We start from the raw sequence: 21637 nt of genomic DNA on the forward strand, positions 1-21637 counted from the left end.
CTCAATATGTGTAAATACGTATTTGAATGCTAATATACACAGAAAAGAAATATTTTTTAAAAAAATTATGTTTAACAATACCTTCCTGTTTTGAAAGGATTAGTAGATTTAATAAATGCCAAGCGAAAAAACCAAAGCAAATTCAATTACAGATAAGCCTAATTTGCTAATTTTTGTTTTTCTGTATAATCCTGTAAATTTTTTTTCATAATGCCTCATTAAATTTTTGACTCGTAAGCAAGTAAACTCTTTAACTTTTAGCTCAAAAATCATCCCCATATGGTAGAAGGGGGGAGGTAAAAACATACTTTTTTGTAATAATTTTTATGTTAAGAGAATTTTAAATAGCTTCTAGATTTAAGAGTACGTTCATTATATTTCTTATTTGTAGGCGGACGAGACAGTAAAGTTAACAAGGATGCACAATTAACTTAACAGTGTACGAGTATACTGTTAATGAGATACAAAAAGGGAAGACTTCGTCGTTTTACTAATGAAGAGGGGTAGGGGATAATTAAATACATGCTCAAAATCTCCGTTACTTTTTCGTTTTTATCCAGAAGAAAAATTTCAATGAGCTAAGGTTTAACAGCTGGAATCAGATTCGCTCTTGCATTGTTGTGAGAGCTATAGATATAGATAAAAAAGGGGTCCAATTAATTTAATTACTGAAAAATACAATTTTTGTTTTGTATTTTTTTTTAGAACTTTATCTGAGAAAGCTGTTAAATTAAGCAAAACTGGCAGGTGGTTTCTGATTTCTGAGATCTTAATTGCATTCTTTAATTTAAAATTTCGTGATCAGAAATACGAAAGAGAAATATCTTCCTTCTTTTTTTCTTCAAAGATTTTTTTTGTAGAATAAAAGAAAGAATTTAATCTTTTGTTGAGGTATTAAGAAATAAAGAATTTTTCAGTACCTTTATACTTTGTTTATTAATAAATTTTCAGTTTTTCCTTAGTTAAAATTTTAATTTTTAATCTCATTAAAAAATACCATTTAATATTAAACAATAATAATTGGTTACATATTTTTTCTTTTTAATTATAAATAGGATTTGTTTCCGTTAATTAAGATTATAGATAAAAATGGGAGTTAAATAATAATTTAGCAAAAATTAAACTGTTTGATAATTTTTTTAGTGTATTAGTATTTATGTTGTCATCTATATTTATCAAAAATTTCGAAAATTGTGAAAACTGAGAAAAAATTCTGGTAAAATTACTGCACTGTATGGTAATGAAATTTTCTTAGTAAAAAATCGTAATTAGTTATCTGGTTAATAAAATCAAAATGTCCGCTATTTAAACCATTCACTTGGTAATTCTTCCGATGTAACCGAAAATTTTGGTTGTCAAAATTATTGTTTTTATCACCACTCCTTGAGTAAGAATTACAAAACTGAAAAGAAAATTTAATGGAATAAATGGATTTTATACCATGCTCTAAGGTATAAAAAATATCAAATTCTATCACAGATTATCAAATGATATTTTATTAATTTTTCCAAAATCATTACAAAAGTGGTAGAGTAAAATGTTTTATAAGATGTTAATAACATCATTATAAGATAACACTGTCAATAATATAACTATAAAATATCCTACCACCGTAAATTAATGAACCCAATTTATGTACAGTTTTATGAATATTGTGTTAAAATTTTCAGCAAAATTTCCAAACGGAAAAAAACTACGACTTTGTACTATCTCTTTCATAAAAATAGACAAGAAAGAAACAAATGAAATATTCTTTGATTAAAAAATTTCCATTGACTTAAATGGAAATAAAAGAAGACATGCTTCCAGCTCTCAAGAAATAAGAACCCATTCTCAAGACCTGCCAGACGTGAATATGAAGAAACAAAATAGTGTGAAAGATCGAATGTAAAGTAGACAACGCTTAAAACATGCCGACTTTTATTTCAATTTCCATATTTTTGAAATCAATGCAGAATTTTTTTATTATTTACTTATTATTTTTTTAATCAAGTGATATCTTATCGCATCAGTTTTTTGGGATTATCTACTTAATAAACAAAATATTTGTTTTAAAAGCTAGTCGATGTTTATATTTTTCGAATTCCCGCATAAAATAACTCGCTTCATGTTTTCTAAAATATTTGGAACTGATCTTATGAACTTTTGAAAAAAAGTATTTATATAAACATTTCAAATTTATAAAGTCTCTGTCCTGACTATTGATTACACATCTATCAAGTCGATGGTTCGCCATCTGATTGGATATATTTCAAGTCTATGGCTTGACACTTGATTGAAACATAACTTTTCTAAAAATAATCATTAAACAATTTGTTCGAAAATTCTCTTTTTTAATGACTTACTTTGTTACATAACCATTTACTGATTCACTGATTCATTAAAAATTACTATTATTTTGTTGAAAAATATGTTTTCCTACTCTCCAAATTAAATTTTTGTATTAGAGATAAAGTTTATTTATGAACTAATATTTATTGCATATTTCAACAAATATGCTCGAAATCAGATAAATTATTAAAATGCTATACATATAAAGTTTAGACTTTTCTTTAAAATATGACCCATTCTATGCATTTACCATGAATGGATAGGAAATGAATGTATGATTTATGAATCTATTTTATGCTCGTTAAGCAAGAGGCCTGGAATACATAGGCATAAATTTCGGCTTATTCATTAACTTATACTTGTTAACAAGCGTTTTATAGATTTATGGTTTATGCAATCGTGGCACTGGGTAAGGGATTCGACGGATTAGTAGCTGGTGTGCCTTCAGAATGGCTTACGCGATGTCTTGATCGCCAATGGTTACCGAACATGGATTTAATGCATATGATTTAAGCATTGTGACTTCTGTCTTTCTCTACCATCCCTTAGGCGTCTTAACGACTCCCCACAAAGTGTAGCTCAGTTGATCTTGGGGTAGGTCATTAAGTGGTCACACGGGCGTCATTAAGCTGAGGCGGACCAAATTACTCGAGGATAATAGCGTTATTGAGAAATTCGCTGTTTCCTGCTTCCCGAAATGCTACTGTACTGCTTTCTCGTTGACACACCCGCAAAACTATCGTTTCGCTGGTTGTACAAAAGGGGGAAAACGATTAAGCAGACTTAATGTGAAGTTTTAATCTTTATCGTATTATTCTTGAGTTATGCATAATGGACCCTACTCTAGCATTTTCTGGAGAAGGTTCTAATCTTATTTGCATAGTTTTCACGAGATAAAATAGTTGTTTAGAAAATGATATCATGTCGTATATTTTGAAGGGTATCAGATTTTGCTCAATATGTCGCATGTAAATTCAATCAAAAAGGATATGAATCGTGATTTGAGGATAAGTAGTGTTGTATTGTAATAATATTCCGACATATTTATTCATTTAATTCACTTTCATTTAAAATATTTCTATTCTTAACACGCCTCTGCATTAAACTTGAATAAGACCTTCCACTCTTGGAAATTCACTTTTGACTATTCAGCAATATTTGAGCTCCATTTTGTTAATTTTGAGAATGATTTCGTCACGAAATCATGTTACCTGTGGCTACACTCGAACTCTCAAATATGAGACGAAAATGTTTTCTTAACATAAAACCTCATCCTAGAGCATTTTGGGAGACTGTTAACTACAATAACGAAACAGGGAGCTTTCCAACGAGGTGAACCGGATTCGAATCCCATCGAGAGTTGGTCGATACAAATTTCTCACCCGGCTAGCACCAACCACAGTGCGGACGTGCAATATCCTCATTTGTAGACGGATGATGGGTTAGAGTCCCATTACCGTCAGGCTAACCATGGGAGATCTTCGTGGTAAAGCAAAAGTGGATTAGTTCCGTCAAAAGGACCACCACGAAGGCAAATTTCTCCCACAACTTTATCCAGGAGTTCCCTTGTCTTCAGGATTGTGTTCAAAATTACATGGCTACGGAATTGAACGATAGTAGTCGTAAACCAAAAATTGGGTCCGCTGTTCCACCACGGTTATAATATAAAATAGTGAAGCAGGAATAAAGAGTGAATGCAGGAGCAAGACTGAGCGATGGAAAATAAAATGACGAGAGAAGCCAATCAGCCTGTATCCATACAACATTAAATGTCACAGTTACATAATAAAAATGTAACATTGAAATATTTCCGTGGTTGCAGAAACGTAACAAAACATTGCAAATAACTTCCTTGTCGATTGCAAAACGTCAAAGTGTCCACGTCATAACGAAAACAAAACAAATATTTTTTCAGTAACTTGAAACATCGCAAAAATATATCAATTACATAACTGTTAAAATGCTTGATTACTGAATTGGTTTAAAATTCTAGCTAATGTAACGGTAAGATTTCAGAAAGCTAAAAATTAGGTAACAGCAAGCAAGTGTCAGATGCTGGGGTTGGATAGCTGCCAGTTGGAAAATATGGCCCCATTAATTCAGCCAGGAGACCTGAAGGAAGATTGAATATTTAATATTAAATTCACTTTTTGTGTTTTTGGTAGGAACTCAATAATTAAGCGTCTTATTTTCAAAAATATAAAAAAAAATATCTGATATTTTATCTGATATCACAAATAGAAAAGTTAGTCTGACTGTTCAACGCAAATTTTCTTTTTATTGAAATGTTTGCCCATAAAAGAAAGTTTTACTGTTTTTTTTTTGCCCTAATCTATAATATAATCGTAATTATCAAAGTCAAAGCAAAGTAAGTAAAGTCAAAAACTGATAACAAATAATGTAAGAGGACTATATTTTTATTAAATAAATGTTATAGTTCTTAAATAAATTAATAATTTAGATGCAACACTTATTAAATAAAACACTTAAATGTCTACCACAAAATAACTTTCAAAATTAACAATATATTTGTAAATATTGAAATTAGAGTAATACAAGAACAATTTTTCGGGAAGCCAGATTTTTTATTGGAAAATAAAAATTCTTAAAATGTATGCATAAGGTCAAAATAATTTTCCATAAAAAATTATTATTCAAGAAAAATTTTAAAACAAATAACATTTTTCATAAATGCTTTTAGCCAATAATAATAAATTATCATCATCATCATCATATTTGGCTAGACAGCCCAGGGTGGGCCAGTGCCTNTCCATAAAAAATTATTATTCAAGAAAAATTTTAAAACAAATAAAATTTTTCATAAATGCTTTTTGCCAATAATAATAAATTATACAATTAGTTAATATTAAATATTTTTTTTTTTTAGTTTTCAGTTTGCAAACAACATAAAAAATTGTGTTTATTGTTTCTTTTTGATAAAAAGAGGAAAAAATCAACTCTATAATTAACTCTATGCGCCATTCAACGTTCAGAAATCAAAACAGAAACAATGTTTTCATAAATTAGTTAAGGAGGATGATAACTTTCCACGTATGAAACCCTAAACATATTCAATTTGATTTTCACTTAATAAAATTTATAAACATGCATAAGTTTTGTCTGGAACCATCTTCTTAAAACCTATAAATATATTTTCGAAGCTCATTGTTTACTCGTCAAGGAAACTCTCAACCACTTCCTGCTTAAAAAGAAAATTTTGACACAATTAGTAACACGTCAACACAAATTGTGTGAACTTTTTATACCATAAACCACATTTCGGAAAAAAGGGAAACTTTAAAAAAAAGAACTACGCCATTGTTTAAGAAATTATTTAAAACGCGTTTGGTCGTTATTTTACTAAGATAAAGCCTATTTCATATCTTAGAATCTTATCAGGTGTTTTGATGCGGTCAAAAATAGTCTTTAATCAGCTTTTTTTTTAAAATTTAGTTTCACGCAACACATTTAATAAACATTCGCAGATTAACGGCACAATAACTCAAAGACGGGGCACACAAACCGAATTCATAGATAATTAACTATGGAGAAAAAGGGAACTTCCGGTATAAAAGGAAAATCACCACTTTTATGCTGGTTACAATATAAAACGTTAAGAATCTTAATCGTAAACTACGTCATTCGAGGAGGGAAGGGAATTAATATTTATTTTTCCCTGAAATTATAACAGATTGCAAAAAGATGCAGAAATGATCCTGTAAGCATTTTTTTATAAAATTTCAATGGCATTGTTATGGAAACACTTTTTTCATCACTTTCAGAATTTTGTTACGTTTCTTCATAACTGTTTTGGCTTTATTACATTTCTGCGACTCTGTGTGATGTATGGATATTGTGGTCAATAAGTTGACGTCGTATCAAAATGTTCCGAGTTCGAATCCCGCTTTGGGTATGGATGTCATTCATTTCTTTGTTCTATTTGTCCTTGTTGTGATCCTTTATTCTCCGTTGTTCTCCATTTGTTCTCCTTTGGGTGACATTCATCCAATTATATGATGTCCACGATAAAGTGATTATTAGAAAGGTGAGATAATTTAGACGCTTTGAAATTTTGATTTATTTATTTTAAATAAAGAAAATTGAAGAAATATCTCTTTCACTTGGACAAAATTTGTTTCCTCAAAGAAAAGACGACAATTATTTCGTCAGTGTGATGCAATTTTTGTTCAGAACATATACCAGAAAATGGTTTTGTCGAAAACGAAGAAACTTTTGTGAAATTTTAGTATCAGTTTCTTACAGTGTGCCTATTTCTTTTCACGTTTTATTTTTTAACTCATTTAACGGAGTACCTCTAACAATCAATTCTAACCCGTTATATTTTAAGCTATTTGTTTTTGGCTAATAATTCTACTTAAAATTCAAAATAAATCGCCTATTCGAACTGTTGATAACTAACCCATCGCCATTCGGCAGCATTAGAACTTGCTAATTTTCAAGATTCATTCCAAGTAAATTCCAAACATTATTCCTCAGGTTTGGAATTTATAAATTTTTGGTTCATTAAATTTTCATATACATCTCACTTTTACTACCATTCAACAAACTAAATGGAGCTCAAATTTGGTAAATTTTTTTTTACATTTGAGCAGAAATAAAATAAGTTATCATTTCTGAATTACGTTGTGGTTATTGCGTAATCACAAGATTTCATCACATCACAAACCTAACGCGAAAAGCAGATTTTATTGTTTTTTTTTTATTATTATGAGTTAAAATATTTATTTTAATCTTGCGCAATAAAAAAAGGCAACTCAACAGCTTAAATATAACTGCGATTATGCTTTAGAGATTAAATGCTTTAGAAATTTGAAAAAGAAATACTTGTTTGATATCCGCCATACTTTGCTCTTTAATTACTACAGTATGACAAAGTAGAATTTATTTTGTTCTCGCATTTAAATGGAATGGAAATTCGTTAATGATAACTTTAATATTTACTTCCATTTTTTGTGTATATTAGTGAGTATTTTTAATATAAAAATAATGTGAATTTCACAATTCTCATTTAACGTCATAGAATTATTTTTAATTTCTACATTTAGCAGGATGTGTTGACTGCAAAAATCTATGCATCCATTTAAAGAGTTTTAATTTTGTAACGTACAAACACTTGTAATTCATAAGCAATTTGGGAATAAACATATTTTTATTAACATCTTAGATGCATAAAAGCAATTTTGCAATTTTAAAAGATTCGCATACTCTGTTGCTTAATTTATTCCATTTTTTCCTATATTTCCATTACAAAGAAAGACAATATATTTCATCATCATATCTGTCAAGCAATGCATTTGTCCCTACGGATTCATAGTGATTAAAATACAAATAAAAGGAAACAGTATATTAATTAAAATAAACAGGGATTTCAAGCAACTATACTCTCCAGTAGATATTTGTGTGCTTCGTAATTCGTATCTTTATAAATAACCTTTTTATTAGTATACAATGCAAAAAAGCAACAAAAGAAACGGAACACTTTGAATAACTTTTGATTTAATGATCAGAGATTCACTTACTAGGATTCACTTTAAATGATGTAAAGGGGTGAACTCAAACATGGTAATTAAATAGTGTAGAAAGTATTTTAAAGTACAAAATCAGACTTTCTCTGAATCATCATATTTTTATTTCAACGGATTTGGATTCATTACCTTCAAAATACTTTGAGGGTTTTTTTGTTTTGTTCAAACTGCACAATACGGCCCCAATAATTTGGTCTGAAAAACGTTTTAAAGTTAGGAACCCTTAAAGATAATTTTACTTTTTGCATATTTCACCTTATCTCATGAATTTTTCAAGCGAATTGCCAAAGATTAAAAAAAAAATCTAGGATTAAAATATTTTTGCACACACTTTCCTCATTTCTGTACATAGTAATAAACTCCTTTTTTAAGCTAATTCCATACACAAAACAGTTTTTAATAATTTGCAACTACTATTTATTAGTTTTTTAAAAAAATTAATTCAACTCTAAAGTATAAACAATTTTCGATCATTTTTAAGAAAATAGTTTTTGTTAAGCAAAACGAAATCAGTAGACTAGTTTTTAAGAAAGCAATTTCTTAACAAATATCTCATACGTGTTTTTTGAAAATAATACTGTTAAAAATATTTATTCTTCCAAGCAAGGAAAAAACTGTTTTATAACTATATTATAAATATAAATTTCTCTTTGGAAAAAGCTTACTTTACTGTAATATAATTCTTTAGGTCATTCTTAAATTTATTTTTCATACATTTTGGTCTTGCTGAATTTAAGTAAGAAATATATTTTATAAAAAAAAAAATTTATGTCGATGCAAATTATTATTAACTAAATATAAATCAATCTTAACAACTAAAATCTTTCTCCACCTCTTTCAAATTGAAGGCTGGAAATTTTACTCTTAACATTTTATTCCGAAATCATTAAATATAGTGTGTTTATGACTAAATACAATTGTTAAAAATTTATTTGAAAGATATTTTATATTGATCAGGAAATAAAAAACTTTTTTATAGAACAACAATCTAATTACTCTGGTATAAGAAATTAAGAGGATTTGCAGACTTTTTCAATTATCTCTAGAAATACTAGACCGATTATAATGAAATTTGTTATGTACANAATTAATTAGCATATTTGAGGTCACCCCCGGGAACCATTAAGATTGACACTTAGATCGTGAAAATCCGATCATTAGAACAAAAGTTATTCAGGGTGATATCTTTTTTTTTTTGCTGACTGTACATACATTGATACAATACAAAACAAATAACCATTCAACAATTGTAATGCATACCTCATGATTGTGCGCAACAATCATTGGAGTCTGAAGGTATGAAATTACCACAGGTCAATTCAGGCCAATTGCCACAGTAAATGATAAACTGCCTTCTTTCAAGTATGAAATCACGTTGAAAAGCCTGTAAAGGGGAACGATACCCCCTATAAACACTTATTTATTTTGTTTATTCTGCAACCGCCGTTTCATACCTTTCGACTCCAACGAGTGTTATGCAGCATCATTCTTGTGTATTACAATTGCTTAGTGATTATTTGTTTTGTATTGTATCGATGTACGTACATATCAAATTTCATTAAAACGTCTCCAATAGTTCTGGAGATAATAGACCAAGTCTGAAAATTGTCTTAATTTCTTACACCAGTATAAGTTACAGTCTATGGTATAAACTTTATGTATTTTAAAAAGAACTTCAGTTATTTGTAAACAACGAGTAAATAAGTAGCTTTATATTTGTTCACACATTATCTACCTGAATACATTTTCCATTTTCGCTGCATTCCAATAAACAAACAAATAATAACCCTGTTCAGAAAAATTGCAATTACATTTATGAATGTTTTTTTCCTTTAGCTCCCTCCGGATGGGTTCAGTTATTACTTCAAGAGGAAAACTTATTAATAGTAGCAGGGATATCTGGAGGAATCGGTATTCTACTCATTATTTTTCTTACAACAGCAGTAGCAATTGTGTTACGGCGAAGAATGAAAGGTAAAAATATTCCATTATTTTTCTTATCGTTTTAAAATCCTTTATTAAAAATGTACCTTTTTTATATAAAAAAGAAGTTACAGTTAGTATTTTAAAATGGTGTGTTTAATAAGGTTAGTATTTTAAAACAGAAAATCTTTGTCTTTATAATTGCAAGCGATTCATTTATTAATTATTAAATATATGAAAGAAAATATTACATGCGACAATTGTATTTTTAAAACAAAATATATTAATTCACAAATTTTATTTTGAATGAATTCGCTTTCATGTACGAGCTATGAAAAATTTCAGATGAAATATAATGGGAAACATTTTTTGGATTGCTCAAAAAAGCGGTTCCTGTCAACAAAAAAATTCTCGATTTTCTTATTCTAAACAAGAATTTATGTATTGTGCTTTTATGTAGTGAACATTCTAGAAACTTAAATGGAAAAACCTACCTACATTGTGAAAAAATATGATCAAAGTCGAAATTAAAACAAAATGACAAAATTTAACGTGTTTCTGGTTCTATGGGAACACCAAAATGTTAAGTAATATTAACCGAAGTGCTTTGGTAAAGATTTTGGTAAAATTAAAAGTAAAGTAGGTTTTACAATGTACAACAAAGCTTGATAGATGCAGTAAAATTTGGTAACGCAACATAAAATCAATTTATTCGGTAAATTTTTTTTTCAGTTTTGCATGTCTTACAAAATGGAAAAAAAACTTTCATTTCGAAAACCAGAATTTCCGTTTAACTGTTCGAATATGAATGGAAAAATTACTAAATGAATGGTTTAATACAGTTTATTTTGGTTTTATTATTAAAATTATTATTATTATGGTTCGGTTTCATTATTGAAATTGATCAATTAATCAGTCATTATTATACAGATTTTTTTCCTCCAATTAGAATTATTTCGAAGAACCTGTATGAAGTAAAATTATAACATGTGCTTATCTTAGCATTATACAGAAATAACCAATTCTTGTGAATATATTAGAAAATTACCTGCAATAGATAAATCAATCAGTTGCTGCAATATTGAGGTTGTCCATAGCAACACGGTGTTCACACCATTTAATCTTCAAATGAAGCTACGTTTTCAATAATTAAAATGTAATTAAAATAAGTATTCATCATGCTCTCTTTCCCTTAATATACTCTATGTGATTTTACAATTTATAACAAAATTTCATTTGATAACATGTTTACTTGATCAATTGATTATTTGTTAACAGTTATTCAGTGCAAACATATTATACACTTATAAAAAATAAGAATAAAGAATAAGAAATGTGGATTACGACACGTAATCTTAGATAAAATATATAAATAAATAAAATTTATTTAAAAATTACCCTTGTTATAGAGCAAAGTGAGTAAATAACTTCTGGAAAGTTCACTTGAGAATAGTTAATCAGTTAGAGTTAAGAAAAAATAACAGGAATAATATATTTACATAAGATTTCACTTATATTTGCAGTTCGCATTTGATTATTCTTACTTCTAAATGTTTTGAATTCATAAATTACTATTTAATATCCCAAAAAATTTAAGAAAATATAGAAAAAGCTTTAAAAGCAATAATAATTTTAATAGAATTATAATTTTTAGATGGCAGTTTTAACAGTATAATAATTGATATATAATTTTAAATTGAAATTTTACTTAAAAAAAAGTATAGTATTGAGATAGATAAATTTTTTTCATGTACTGCAATTTTATTTTTTAAATATTTACAATTTTTACTAATATTGATTTCTTTTTAGCTAATAGTAAAGAAGCATTACAAGAAAGACACCAGTAAGTAAACTTCATCTGCTTAATTTAGCTTTAAATTCATTAAAATACACATAAAAGACTTACAAGGAACATATAAAAATGCTTCAAGATAAAAAAAAATGCTTTTGTGATGCTAACGATTACCTTAATGATAATCACAATGACTTATAACTTTGAAATTCTTGAAATTTTTGTTTTAATCTTTCAATTGTAAGCGTGTGTTAAAAATTTAAATTAATAATTGTAATGCTGTTTATTCAAGCATTCGCTCTCCATTTTCTAAAACTACAAGGCTGACTTTATTCATAAATTTGCTATTAAAACGTTTTGAAACAATTATTTTAATAGATATTTTAATGTTCTCTTAAAAAAGCGAGTTAAAAATATATCCATTATAATGTTCATTTTAAAAGTTTATAACGAATTAGAGTTGTAAACTAATCATTAAGCAAGAGGGATAAGAAATAATGTAATTTATTTGCTAATACAAGATCCATTAAGTACCAGATTGTTTATAGTTTCCCTTTCTAAATTCAATTCAGTTACTTAATAGCATAAGAGAAACAAATTATTAAAAAGAAGAATAGATTCTAGTCGAAATAAGTTCTAAACGATATTCTGTTATTCTGCATTGGAACTCCATTCCTTGCAATCCGAACTCTAAATTGATTATGCAATTACCGTGTTTCGGTAAATGGGTAATGGACTTGAATCGGTTCAATAATTCCTACCCTGTAAGCATTAAATAGATAATTCCTTTTTTTAAAAAAGAAAAACAAAGGCTATATAATTTCGAAATAATGTCGAAATTTTAATTTTTATTTGATACATTTGGAATGCAGCTTTTTTTAATGCAAAATAATTATTTTACGTGGATTAAAAAAATAGGCAATTCTAAATATACCCATTTTCATTTAATATTAAACTGTTAAGGAAATGAAATGCAATATTATAAGAAACAGACATACAAAGAAGTTGAATGTAATTTTTCTTTAAGAAAGAATTAAGTCAAGACACTACTTTAATTGTAAAAGTTTTTGGTGGCTAACTACACTGTAAAAATTCTGGATCAAAATACAGTAAAAAATAACCGGTTCTCAGACTTTTTTTTCTTCTCAAAATGTTTTTACTTTCAATTATGGCATTTATTTTCATGTTATTATTATTCAATTTTTATGCGTCGATTATTCGTCGTATTTTTATGTGATATTTATCTTCATACGCCGTATTTATACTTCAACTATTCATCTGCTTTTCATAAAAATTTCGTAAGAAATTTTAAACATAATTAATAGATAAACTTTAAATAAAATGAACATACTCTAAAATCAACTGAGGCAATATCATCTTGATGAGTTACACACAAAGTTTAATTTCTTACTATTTTATTACGAAACCATTAAAAAGTTTTCCTTAATTATTAAAATAATTATATTTAAAAAAAACTAGAAAATTTTTAACCCAATATTTTTTCATCCTTGTTAATTTGTTACTGACAATAAATTAGATTTATTTGTATTGCAAATAACTAGTGCTAAAAGCTTACATATATCTCCATATCTATATAGCTATTAATACTAATTATTTAGGTAACCAGTAAAATATTACAGAGGTGAGTAACAAGTAACAAACACATTTTATTTAAAGAACACATTTGCAATTTTTGAAAACTTTGGGCAAGGACTACAAGTGGAATACAGACTCTCCGGGATTATCTTGCATGCAATTTAACGATATTGTCTTTTTCATAAAAATTGAGTTTTATACCATTCTGTTTCGTTCTTTTATTTATTTATATATATACATATATACACTTTTCTTTTGCTTGTGATATACATAAAAATTCAATATTTTATATAACGTAATCCATTGCATATTCTTTATTTTAGTCATCATGGAGATAGAGCAGCTGATTCCACACCTATTGGAGCTTCGCCGTTGCTGTCAGGTCACAGGCAAGACGATAGTCCACTTTTAAGAAAAAAATTCCCAGGTAAGCTAAAACGCTTATTTTAAGTCTATTGACTCGCAATCTACCAATCGACTAATGTTGCCGTAAGGGTGGCATGAATTTGTCCTTTATTTTAGCCAATGATATGTAACATTTCATTATTCTTATCATTGTCATATTCAAAATGAACTAAAATATAAATAATTATTTAAGTATTAATAATCATTATAATTATATGTAAAAGGAAATAAACGTAAAATCCTTCCTATCGTTAAGGTGGAAAGCACATGAGTCACGACATACTGACTTAAAAAACTAAAGTGATATTACAATTTTGAATAATTAAAAACATGAATGAATATTAAATCTTGGCAAAATTTTTCCTTTAAGTTAAATACTCTCAAGTAATTGTTAAATAATGTTTTTAATTGTTTTGATTTTTTAACACACATTTCTGATGAAATGAAGTTATTAAACTCATCTCATCATATTCTCACATAATTTGCTCCATGTAACGAAGTACATATTTTATGCCACAATTATTTTTTCTTCTTTTGCACTCACAATCATAAGGATTCAAACCTCAACCTGCGAGATATTTCACGGACTAAATTGCTTGAGCAGCATTTATTATAAAGTTTCCTTATATAATATTTTTGTTATTTATTATAGGATCAAACTAAACGAAATAATTAATTTCTATTCAACCTCTTATAAAGTAACGACGCTTTTCTTATTTTTTTGTTATTTTTTCATGACTGCCTGGAAACGTATTTAAAAGTTAGGAAACCTGTCTGACACGTAAATGTAACGTTTTGTGTTATGATAAAGTGTACTAAAATATTACATTCATAATCTATATTAAATATATCTTTAGATTATTTTCCAAATCTTGTATAATTTATAAATAGGTTCGAGGAAACAGTTTTAGTAAAGAACATAATTGTTTATTTAAATTCTCGTTTGTACTCTAAAATCTAGTTAAAATGAATGAAAAATACTCTGATCATAAGAAAAAAAATTCCAATTGTAGGAACTTTAAAATATTGATGCCTAATTAAAAATCAGCAATTGTTACACATTGTTTTTTCCTTTTGGTGTTTTTATTCTTTAAAAAGTGATAAAATGCAACATTAAACCGTGATAAAAAGTCTAGAGAAAAATATAACATTAAGCGATAACTTAAGGCCGAATAACTCAATGGAAACTTTAGAGCTATGCAATATGTCGTGCTGATTATTCACTTCACATCGACAACTAAGATAGTATTTTCGAACAAATTTAAACGTAGCATCATTTATACCACAAGATAAAATTACATATAATAACCAAATAATGCTTTTAGATTTTAAATATTTGATTAATAAAATTATTTAGCAAAGTTTATATTTAACTCTTCGAAAGATAACTTTGAGTTTCACAATTTTATTTTAATAAATTACTTGATACATTACAACTAGAGTATTTAAGAAAAGGTTACAGAGATGATCAAAAAAATATTTTACTACTTCCTTTTGATAGAAAATGCTTTCGATTATTGTTTAATTATTTAATGTAATTTTAATGGTATTACTTAATAATTGTTTAGTCAAAGCGTGCAAACCTAATACATATTCAATTTGGGTCATCGAAATCTTAAGGAAATGAACAAAAAAAAAAATTATCATACTTATTTATCTTTTAATTTTAAGTTATTTTTGGTACTTAACTGTTGGAAGTTGTAAAACGGGTTGAACCACATTATCGCAGACATTTTCTGAAACCATAATATATTGATAAGGTGAACCAAATTACAGTACCCTTAATGGTGTCAAGTAGCTACAACCAACCTCAAAGTTTGTTATTTAGTAACACTAAGTCTTATAACAACAGCAAGATATGATACACACAAGAATCAGTAAACTTATTTTTATGAGACAATCTAAAATAAAAATCAGAAATTTAGGTTGCATACATGCGCCGGTTCTTCAAATAAAATGAGTTGGTAAATAAACCATACACGCAGCAGAGAGAAAAATAAGACGAATTAGAGACTGGGATTAACAGAGCAGGAGTGGATGGAGACTATACATTATAAATTTCTTTAAAATAGATCATAGACACTTAAAAATTAAAATATAAATAATAAAGAAACGTACATACATATTTTTATCGGTGAACTTTAGTTTCCGCAGATGAAATTAAAAATTAAAGACAGTCGCAATCATTCGTCAACTGTTTATCGATCGTAAACAATATTAGACACAATTTTTTTCAAAAAAAAATAAATTATGAGAAAACGTGCCAAGATTGGAGTTTTCCGAAGAAAAAATATTTAACGTATGACGTTAATGCAAGTGAACAGGGAGTAAACCTCTTGTATTTTCGTCGTTTCAAGTTTTCATACACCAACGCACTTTAAATTGTCGATAAACGCAAGATTTGGTGTTAATTTGAAAAAAACTGTTTCTTTACGCAACTTTTACGTTTGATCAACATTGAAATTTGAAAGATATTACACCACAGCCATTACAGTGCATAAATTATTCAAGGGAAATATTCTCTTTTTTTAACATTTTAATATATATTCCTGCTTGTTTCAGAATATTAGGCCATTAAAAACAAAAATTTCATGAATTTCCTGATAAATTTTATTCTGATAAACTCTCCGTCAATGTCAATTTTTATTTCTAATAAATAAGGTTATTTCTATTCTCACCGAATAAATGAAATATATGGGTGTTATCCTATATCTTTCTTCGGAAACTAAATGATTCATCTATGAGATACTATTCCCCAGTGAGAAAGGGAGGCCTGTTATTTTCTCTAAAACCCTCTTGGGTATCGTACACCACTCGAAATTGCTACGTCCGTCTTTGAGCATTTGTCAAGCGGGGTGTTGGTGGACTCTTGGAGTGTATGACTTTAATACGTCCAAATATTTTTCTTGAGTCACCCTCTTTCCCTTATTTCCTGAGTACACAACCCTGTGCAAACATATACTTCAGAGACATTTATTATATTAAAGCTTGCATTGGAGCAATAGTTTTTTTTCTTCTTTTTTTTTACATTCTGAAGGTACGAATCAAAAATGTAATCTTAATCGAATTAAAAAAATTTATAAATATCAGTCAAAATTACTTTTTAAAATAATATCAAGCATTGAAATCTTAATTTCAACAAAATAATTAATTGTAGAAAAATTTGATGCACAAAATACTTAGGTGATGCAAAATATGTAAAGCAAAATATATATTCTGAACACTATATTTAATATTTAAATAATTATAGCTCGTACCCCAGGAGTTGGCACTTGGCTCCACCTTTTTGGAAGATGAGGGATTAAGAGTAAAAATGCCTCCGCGCATGAAATTGAGACAACCCTTAATGCGCTCCAAACGCAAACAGTGAATTCTTTTTAAGTCACTTACTTTGCCATCCTTACCTTTACCTTGCTATACCTTTTGTTACTCTAGCTAATTAAATGTATTGCAGCAAAAGGTCTCGAAAAAAACAAACTATTCACTCAAAAGAAAAAAATATCAAATTTATGAAATATTTAATGTTAAGAAATGCACATTAAGAATGCGAAATAAATATTTTAGTCATACGATCACCAACCAGCAATCGTGTTCAGGATTGTTCACATCCTTTCCCCAAAAATAGCGAAATAGTACCGTCAAATGCCACGTGATGAAGGCGGAGCCAAGTGCCAAATCCTGGTGAACGAGCTATACTAAAAAAAAAAAAATTTTTTTTTAAATTTAAGGGAAGATATAGATTTAAAAGATTTTGTAAAGCATATGTATGCTTTAAATCAATGTAAAATCCATTTACACGTTTTGTTTAAACTAAAAATGAAAAGAAAATAATGTTTAAAATTATACTTAGATTTTTATATATTTTAGTATTGAAAAGTGTTATTTAATTCACGTGATATGTTGTGTAATTCAATCCCATAGATTTCTGTAAAAAATAACAAATACTGTAAAAAATTCTATAAAAATCATAAACAACACTTAAGTAACATTTCCCCATCCCCAATAGTTATTTTTCATAATCAAACATTTAATTATAATAATTAAATATGTATTTATAATAACTAATTATTCATCACCAAATTATTTATTAGTCTAGTCTAATCAGTCTATAAATCCAGCCAGGTAAGGTAGACGGTAAAATGTCATATTAGTACTAATTTTTTTTAATATTTCAGAAAAATAAAACGTGTAAAGCACGCATAAATATTTTTCTCAAATTATTTTAGTAGGTGCTGTAAGAAAATTTCATCACGAGTGCCAAATCACAGACTTAAGAGAAATCTGAAAGTATTTTCTTTCAGCGACATTAATTTCTAATTTTTTCCCGGTATATTGACGCAGATGGTAGCACTGTTTGTGCAAAAGCAAAAGAACTTTACACGATCTTTTCCACATTGTTTTAACCCAATACGGACATAAAACTACTTTATCTGTATAAAGTTTACGACAAAATGCAAAGAAATGTATACTCTTAACCATTAATATTAAATATAAAAAACCTGCTAATCTGACATTGAGTAACATATTTAATATTGCATTTTTTTTTGAATATTGAAAATAACATAGCTAAATTAAAGTGTATGTGTGTATACAGCGTATTATTTAAAAACCTTGTTTCAATAAAATAGCATTAACGCATTTTAAATTGAACACTGGTTTTGTGATGGTTAGTATTAACAAAATTATTTTAATAAACTTTCTCTTAAATCACGATCCTCCACGGATTTATTTCACAGCATGCGATACGATGTATTTTATTTAAAACAACAAATAAACCATTGATTTAAAAGCGGCTCTCTAGCTTAATGAGAAAGTTCAATGAAAAATTTCTATGAAAATTTGAGCGATATAATAGAAAAATTAATTATAAGTCTTGATAACAGTATCCGATTGCATTTGGCCCCAGCTATATCAAGAGAAAATTAATGATGTTTATGATATTAATAATAATTTGTCATTTATAAGGAATTTGCTATGTAGTGAGATTCCATAACTATAATTTTTCCTGCATGCATTACAAAGCGTCTCGTGTATTTAAGGCTGTAATTAAAAATTTCAGCTTACGTGCACTCTATAGTCGTTGCACTGACTTAAATTGAATTCCTTTGATGGCGCATTTTAGAATAACAGACTAATAAACTTTATGAAACTAAACTATGGATATAGAATTTCAGTTCTCACTGAAAATAACGCATTTTAAGACCATGCTGGTGAAAGATGTGCCATTTTATAGAAAGAAGAGTTTAACTAAAGACAGTCTGAGTAGTCAAAATTTAATTCGAAATACTGATTCTAATTTGCTTTTATAAAAATGAACAAAACATTTATCTGAAATAAATATTCTGTGTTAATTTAATTTTAAATTATTCTAAATTATCTTCCTCAAGGTGCTATGATTTTAAATGAAATACCTGCTTAAAAGTTAAAAACCGAAAATACATCGAAAATATCATGCCATAAACGTTTTAAAAAGCATTTTTTTCTTTAGCTTCCTTTGATTTTTACTTTAAACTCAGATGTTAGTCATTTATATGGTATCTTTAACTAAAGACCGGATTGCTGAAATTCATTTTTTTCTTCCTTATTTAAGTTGAGAAATATGTTGTTATGCTTTTGATACCTTGGCTCTAATCACGTTATATATCAATATCTACTTTAAAATTTCAGAAAACTTTACTCCACTTACCTGTCACTTCAAACGTAATGATTACTCAGAAAAAATTCTAACATATATGATATTTAAACTATTCATTTGGTAATTTTCATATGGTATGCCATATATGATTTGCCTGAAAGGTTTTTAAAAGTGTATGCGTTATTAGTTAGTAAATATACTAAACTAAAAAGTAAATTTAATCAAATGCCATGCTCCAAGTTGTCATTTTAAAATTACTGAATACTGCCAAGTTGACCAAATTTAGCACACGTTATAAAACCATATTTTATTGTTATTTTACCAAAATCTTAACCAACGTGCTTCGGTAAAAATTACAGTGTTTTTTTAAGTTTTCATGGAACCAGAAGCACTCTATATTTTGCAATTCTTTGGTAGTTTCTGTCCATACGTTTTTTAGTGTAAAACTTACATAGTGTGTGATGTTGATATTTAACTTTCAAAAAACTTTTTTTCCAGATCATGAATTCGTATATCATGATCCCACCCTAGAAAAATCAAATGGAATTTATAGAAATCAACAAGGACGAAAGCTTGTCGGATGACAAAAACTGAATCGACCAGAAATAAGGACCACTCTCATGTAAAAGGTAAAGCGTATTATTTTCCTTAAGGCAAAAAATGTAATAATAAAAATACAGTGTAATAAAAAATGCTATATAATTAAAAAATGTAATGCGATCAAATAATGTATACTTCAACTTAACTTAATTTCAATTCAACTTTATTTTTAATTTGTAAATTTCAACTTTAGGGGGTGGAATCCTTAAATTAGAACTTACTGTTTTTAAACTATCTAAACTATTCAAATTTCAATAGTTTCCTGACCTTTACGAACAGAAATAATTCCCAATGAATTTGACGAGTTTCTAACGTCAACAGTTTTAAAGAACACAAAGTTAAAATTGCTAAATAATAATAAAATGATTTTTAAAGCATAATTCCTAACCTCTTGTTCCATAAATTTCTAGTTTCATAGTTCTCAACTTCATAATTCGTTTTATGATTTCCTAACCAATCCATTACCAACCACTGCGGACAGAATTTATTACCAAACACAAAAAAACACAAAAAAAACAACATAAAAAAGTTAAAGAAACAAACACAAAATTGTAATTAATTATAAAAGATTTTTCAGATCCTTGTTTCCTAACCGCTTGTTTCAAAATTTACAGTTTCATAGTTACATAGTTTTACAGCTTGTTCCGCAGTTTGACCATTACGACAGAATTCGACCACTTTCGAACATAAAATAATTAAAAGAATACAAAATTAAAAATAATCAATAAATAAATAAAGAATTTTTAAATTAAACATTTCCAAACCAATTGTTTCATAGCTGCCTATTTTCATAGTTTTCAGTGTAATAGTCTCTTGTTTTATAACTTATTTCCGCCATTCTGAAGCTCTTAGATTAGTTCATTCGTTAATCATTTACGTAATAAAAGTAATATATTAAACCAACTTTTTTTTTCTACGATAAATTACTTAAACAGAAAAATAACCTTAATTTTTCGAAGAAGAAAAGTTTCCGCAGTTATTTAATTTGAGAAAATTTCGTAGACTGCACTAGTAAACGATTTTGAGACTTTAAGTCTCCACCCAAGAACTCTAATCTTATGTGTTGGCTAATAATTTTCTATTAAATTGTGATTTTCAATAAGCTTTGTTTTTATGAGTGCATTTTCCGATTTTAAATAAAATGTCATTTCACACAAGAATTTTTTCGATAAAATAAGCAAGATGTATTTAATACCCACTTTATTCATATATATCACTCTTTATGTATGTATGTTCTAGAAAAGTAATAGTCTTCCTATTTGATCAACATTCTTTCCGCTGATAAGCTCTTTTTTCGAAGAACTAGGAGATTTTTTTACCTAGTGATTTCTTTTCCGTGAGCTTAACCCTTATTCACAGACATCGATTCCTATCATTTTCACTACGCATGTGACCTATTCATGACCTAATCTTATTTCTGTTTAAGAATGTATATTTTTTCCTTTTTATAAATAAAATATATTTGGAGATTACAATATATTATGGGTATTTTACAAGTAAAGGCTCTGATGATATTTAAAAAATAGATTCATAGTGTAGTCAAATTTAGAGTTAGAATTTTTTTTTCCTCACTTTTCACAAGGATTTATAAATATTATTTATTACACTAAGTGTTTCGCAAAGATCATTTTTATAAAAATTAAAGGCTCTGTTCAAGTTATGGTCAGAATTTAATATTTTATCCAAGGAAAATGAGAAAGAAAACTTATTACATTCTGATAAAGCGGGGAAGCAAGCTATCAAAACTCTTTTGATTTCCCAAAGAAACTGAGATGAGTTAAAATGTGATTATTCAAAGCAAATTCAAGC

At 27.7% G+C, this 21637-nt stretch overlaps 1 protein-coding gene across 1 annotated transcript in view; it reads left to right on the forward strand.

Moving 5' to 3' along the window:
- LOC107449150 (B-cell receptor CD22) overlaps positions 1-21637 on the forward strand; it is a 239683-nt gene that overhangs the window by 210419 nt on the left and 7627 nt on the right. The window contains 4 exon segments of the mRNA XM_043055035.2: positions 9714-9851; positions 11610-11643; positions 13512-13615; positions 19727-19857. Coding sequence (XP_042910969.2) covers positions 9714-9851; positions 11610-11643; positions 13512-13615; positions 19727-19812 — 362 coding nt within the window. The 3' untranslated portion in view covers positions 19813-19857.

Source organism: Parasteatoda tepidariorum, chromosome 5, assembly GCF_043381705.1.
Source record: "Parasteatoda tepidariorum isolate YZ-2023 chromosome 5, CAS_Ptep_4.0, whole genome shotgun sequence".
Lineage (NCBI taxonomy): Eukaryota > Metazoa > Arthropoda > Arachnida > Araneae > Theridiidae > Parasteatoda > Parasteatoda tepidariorum.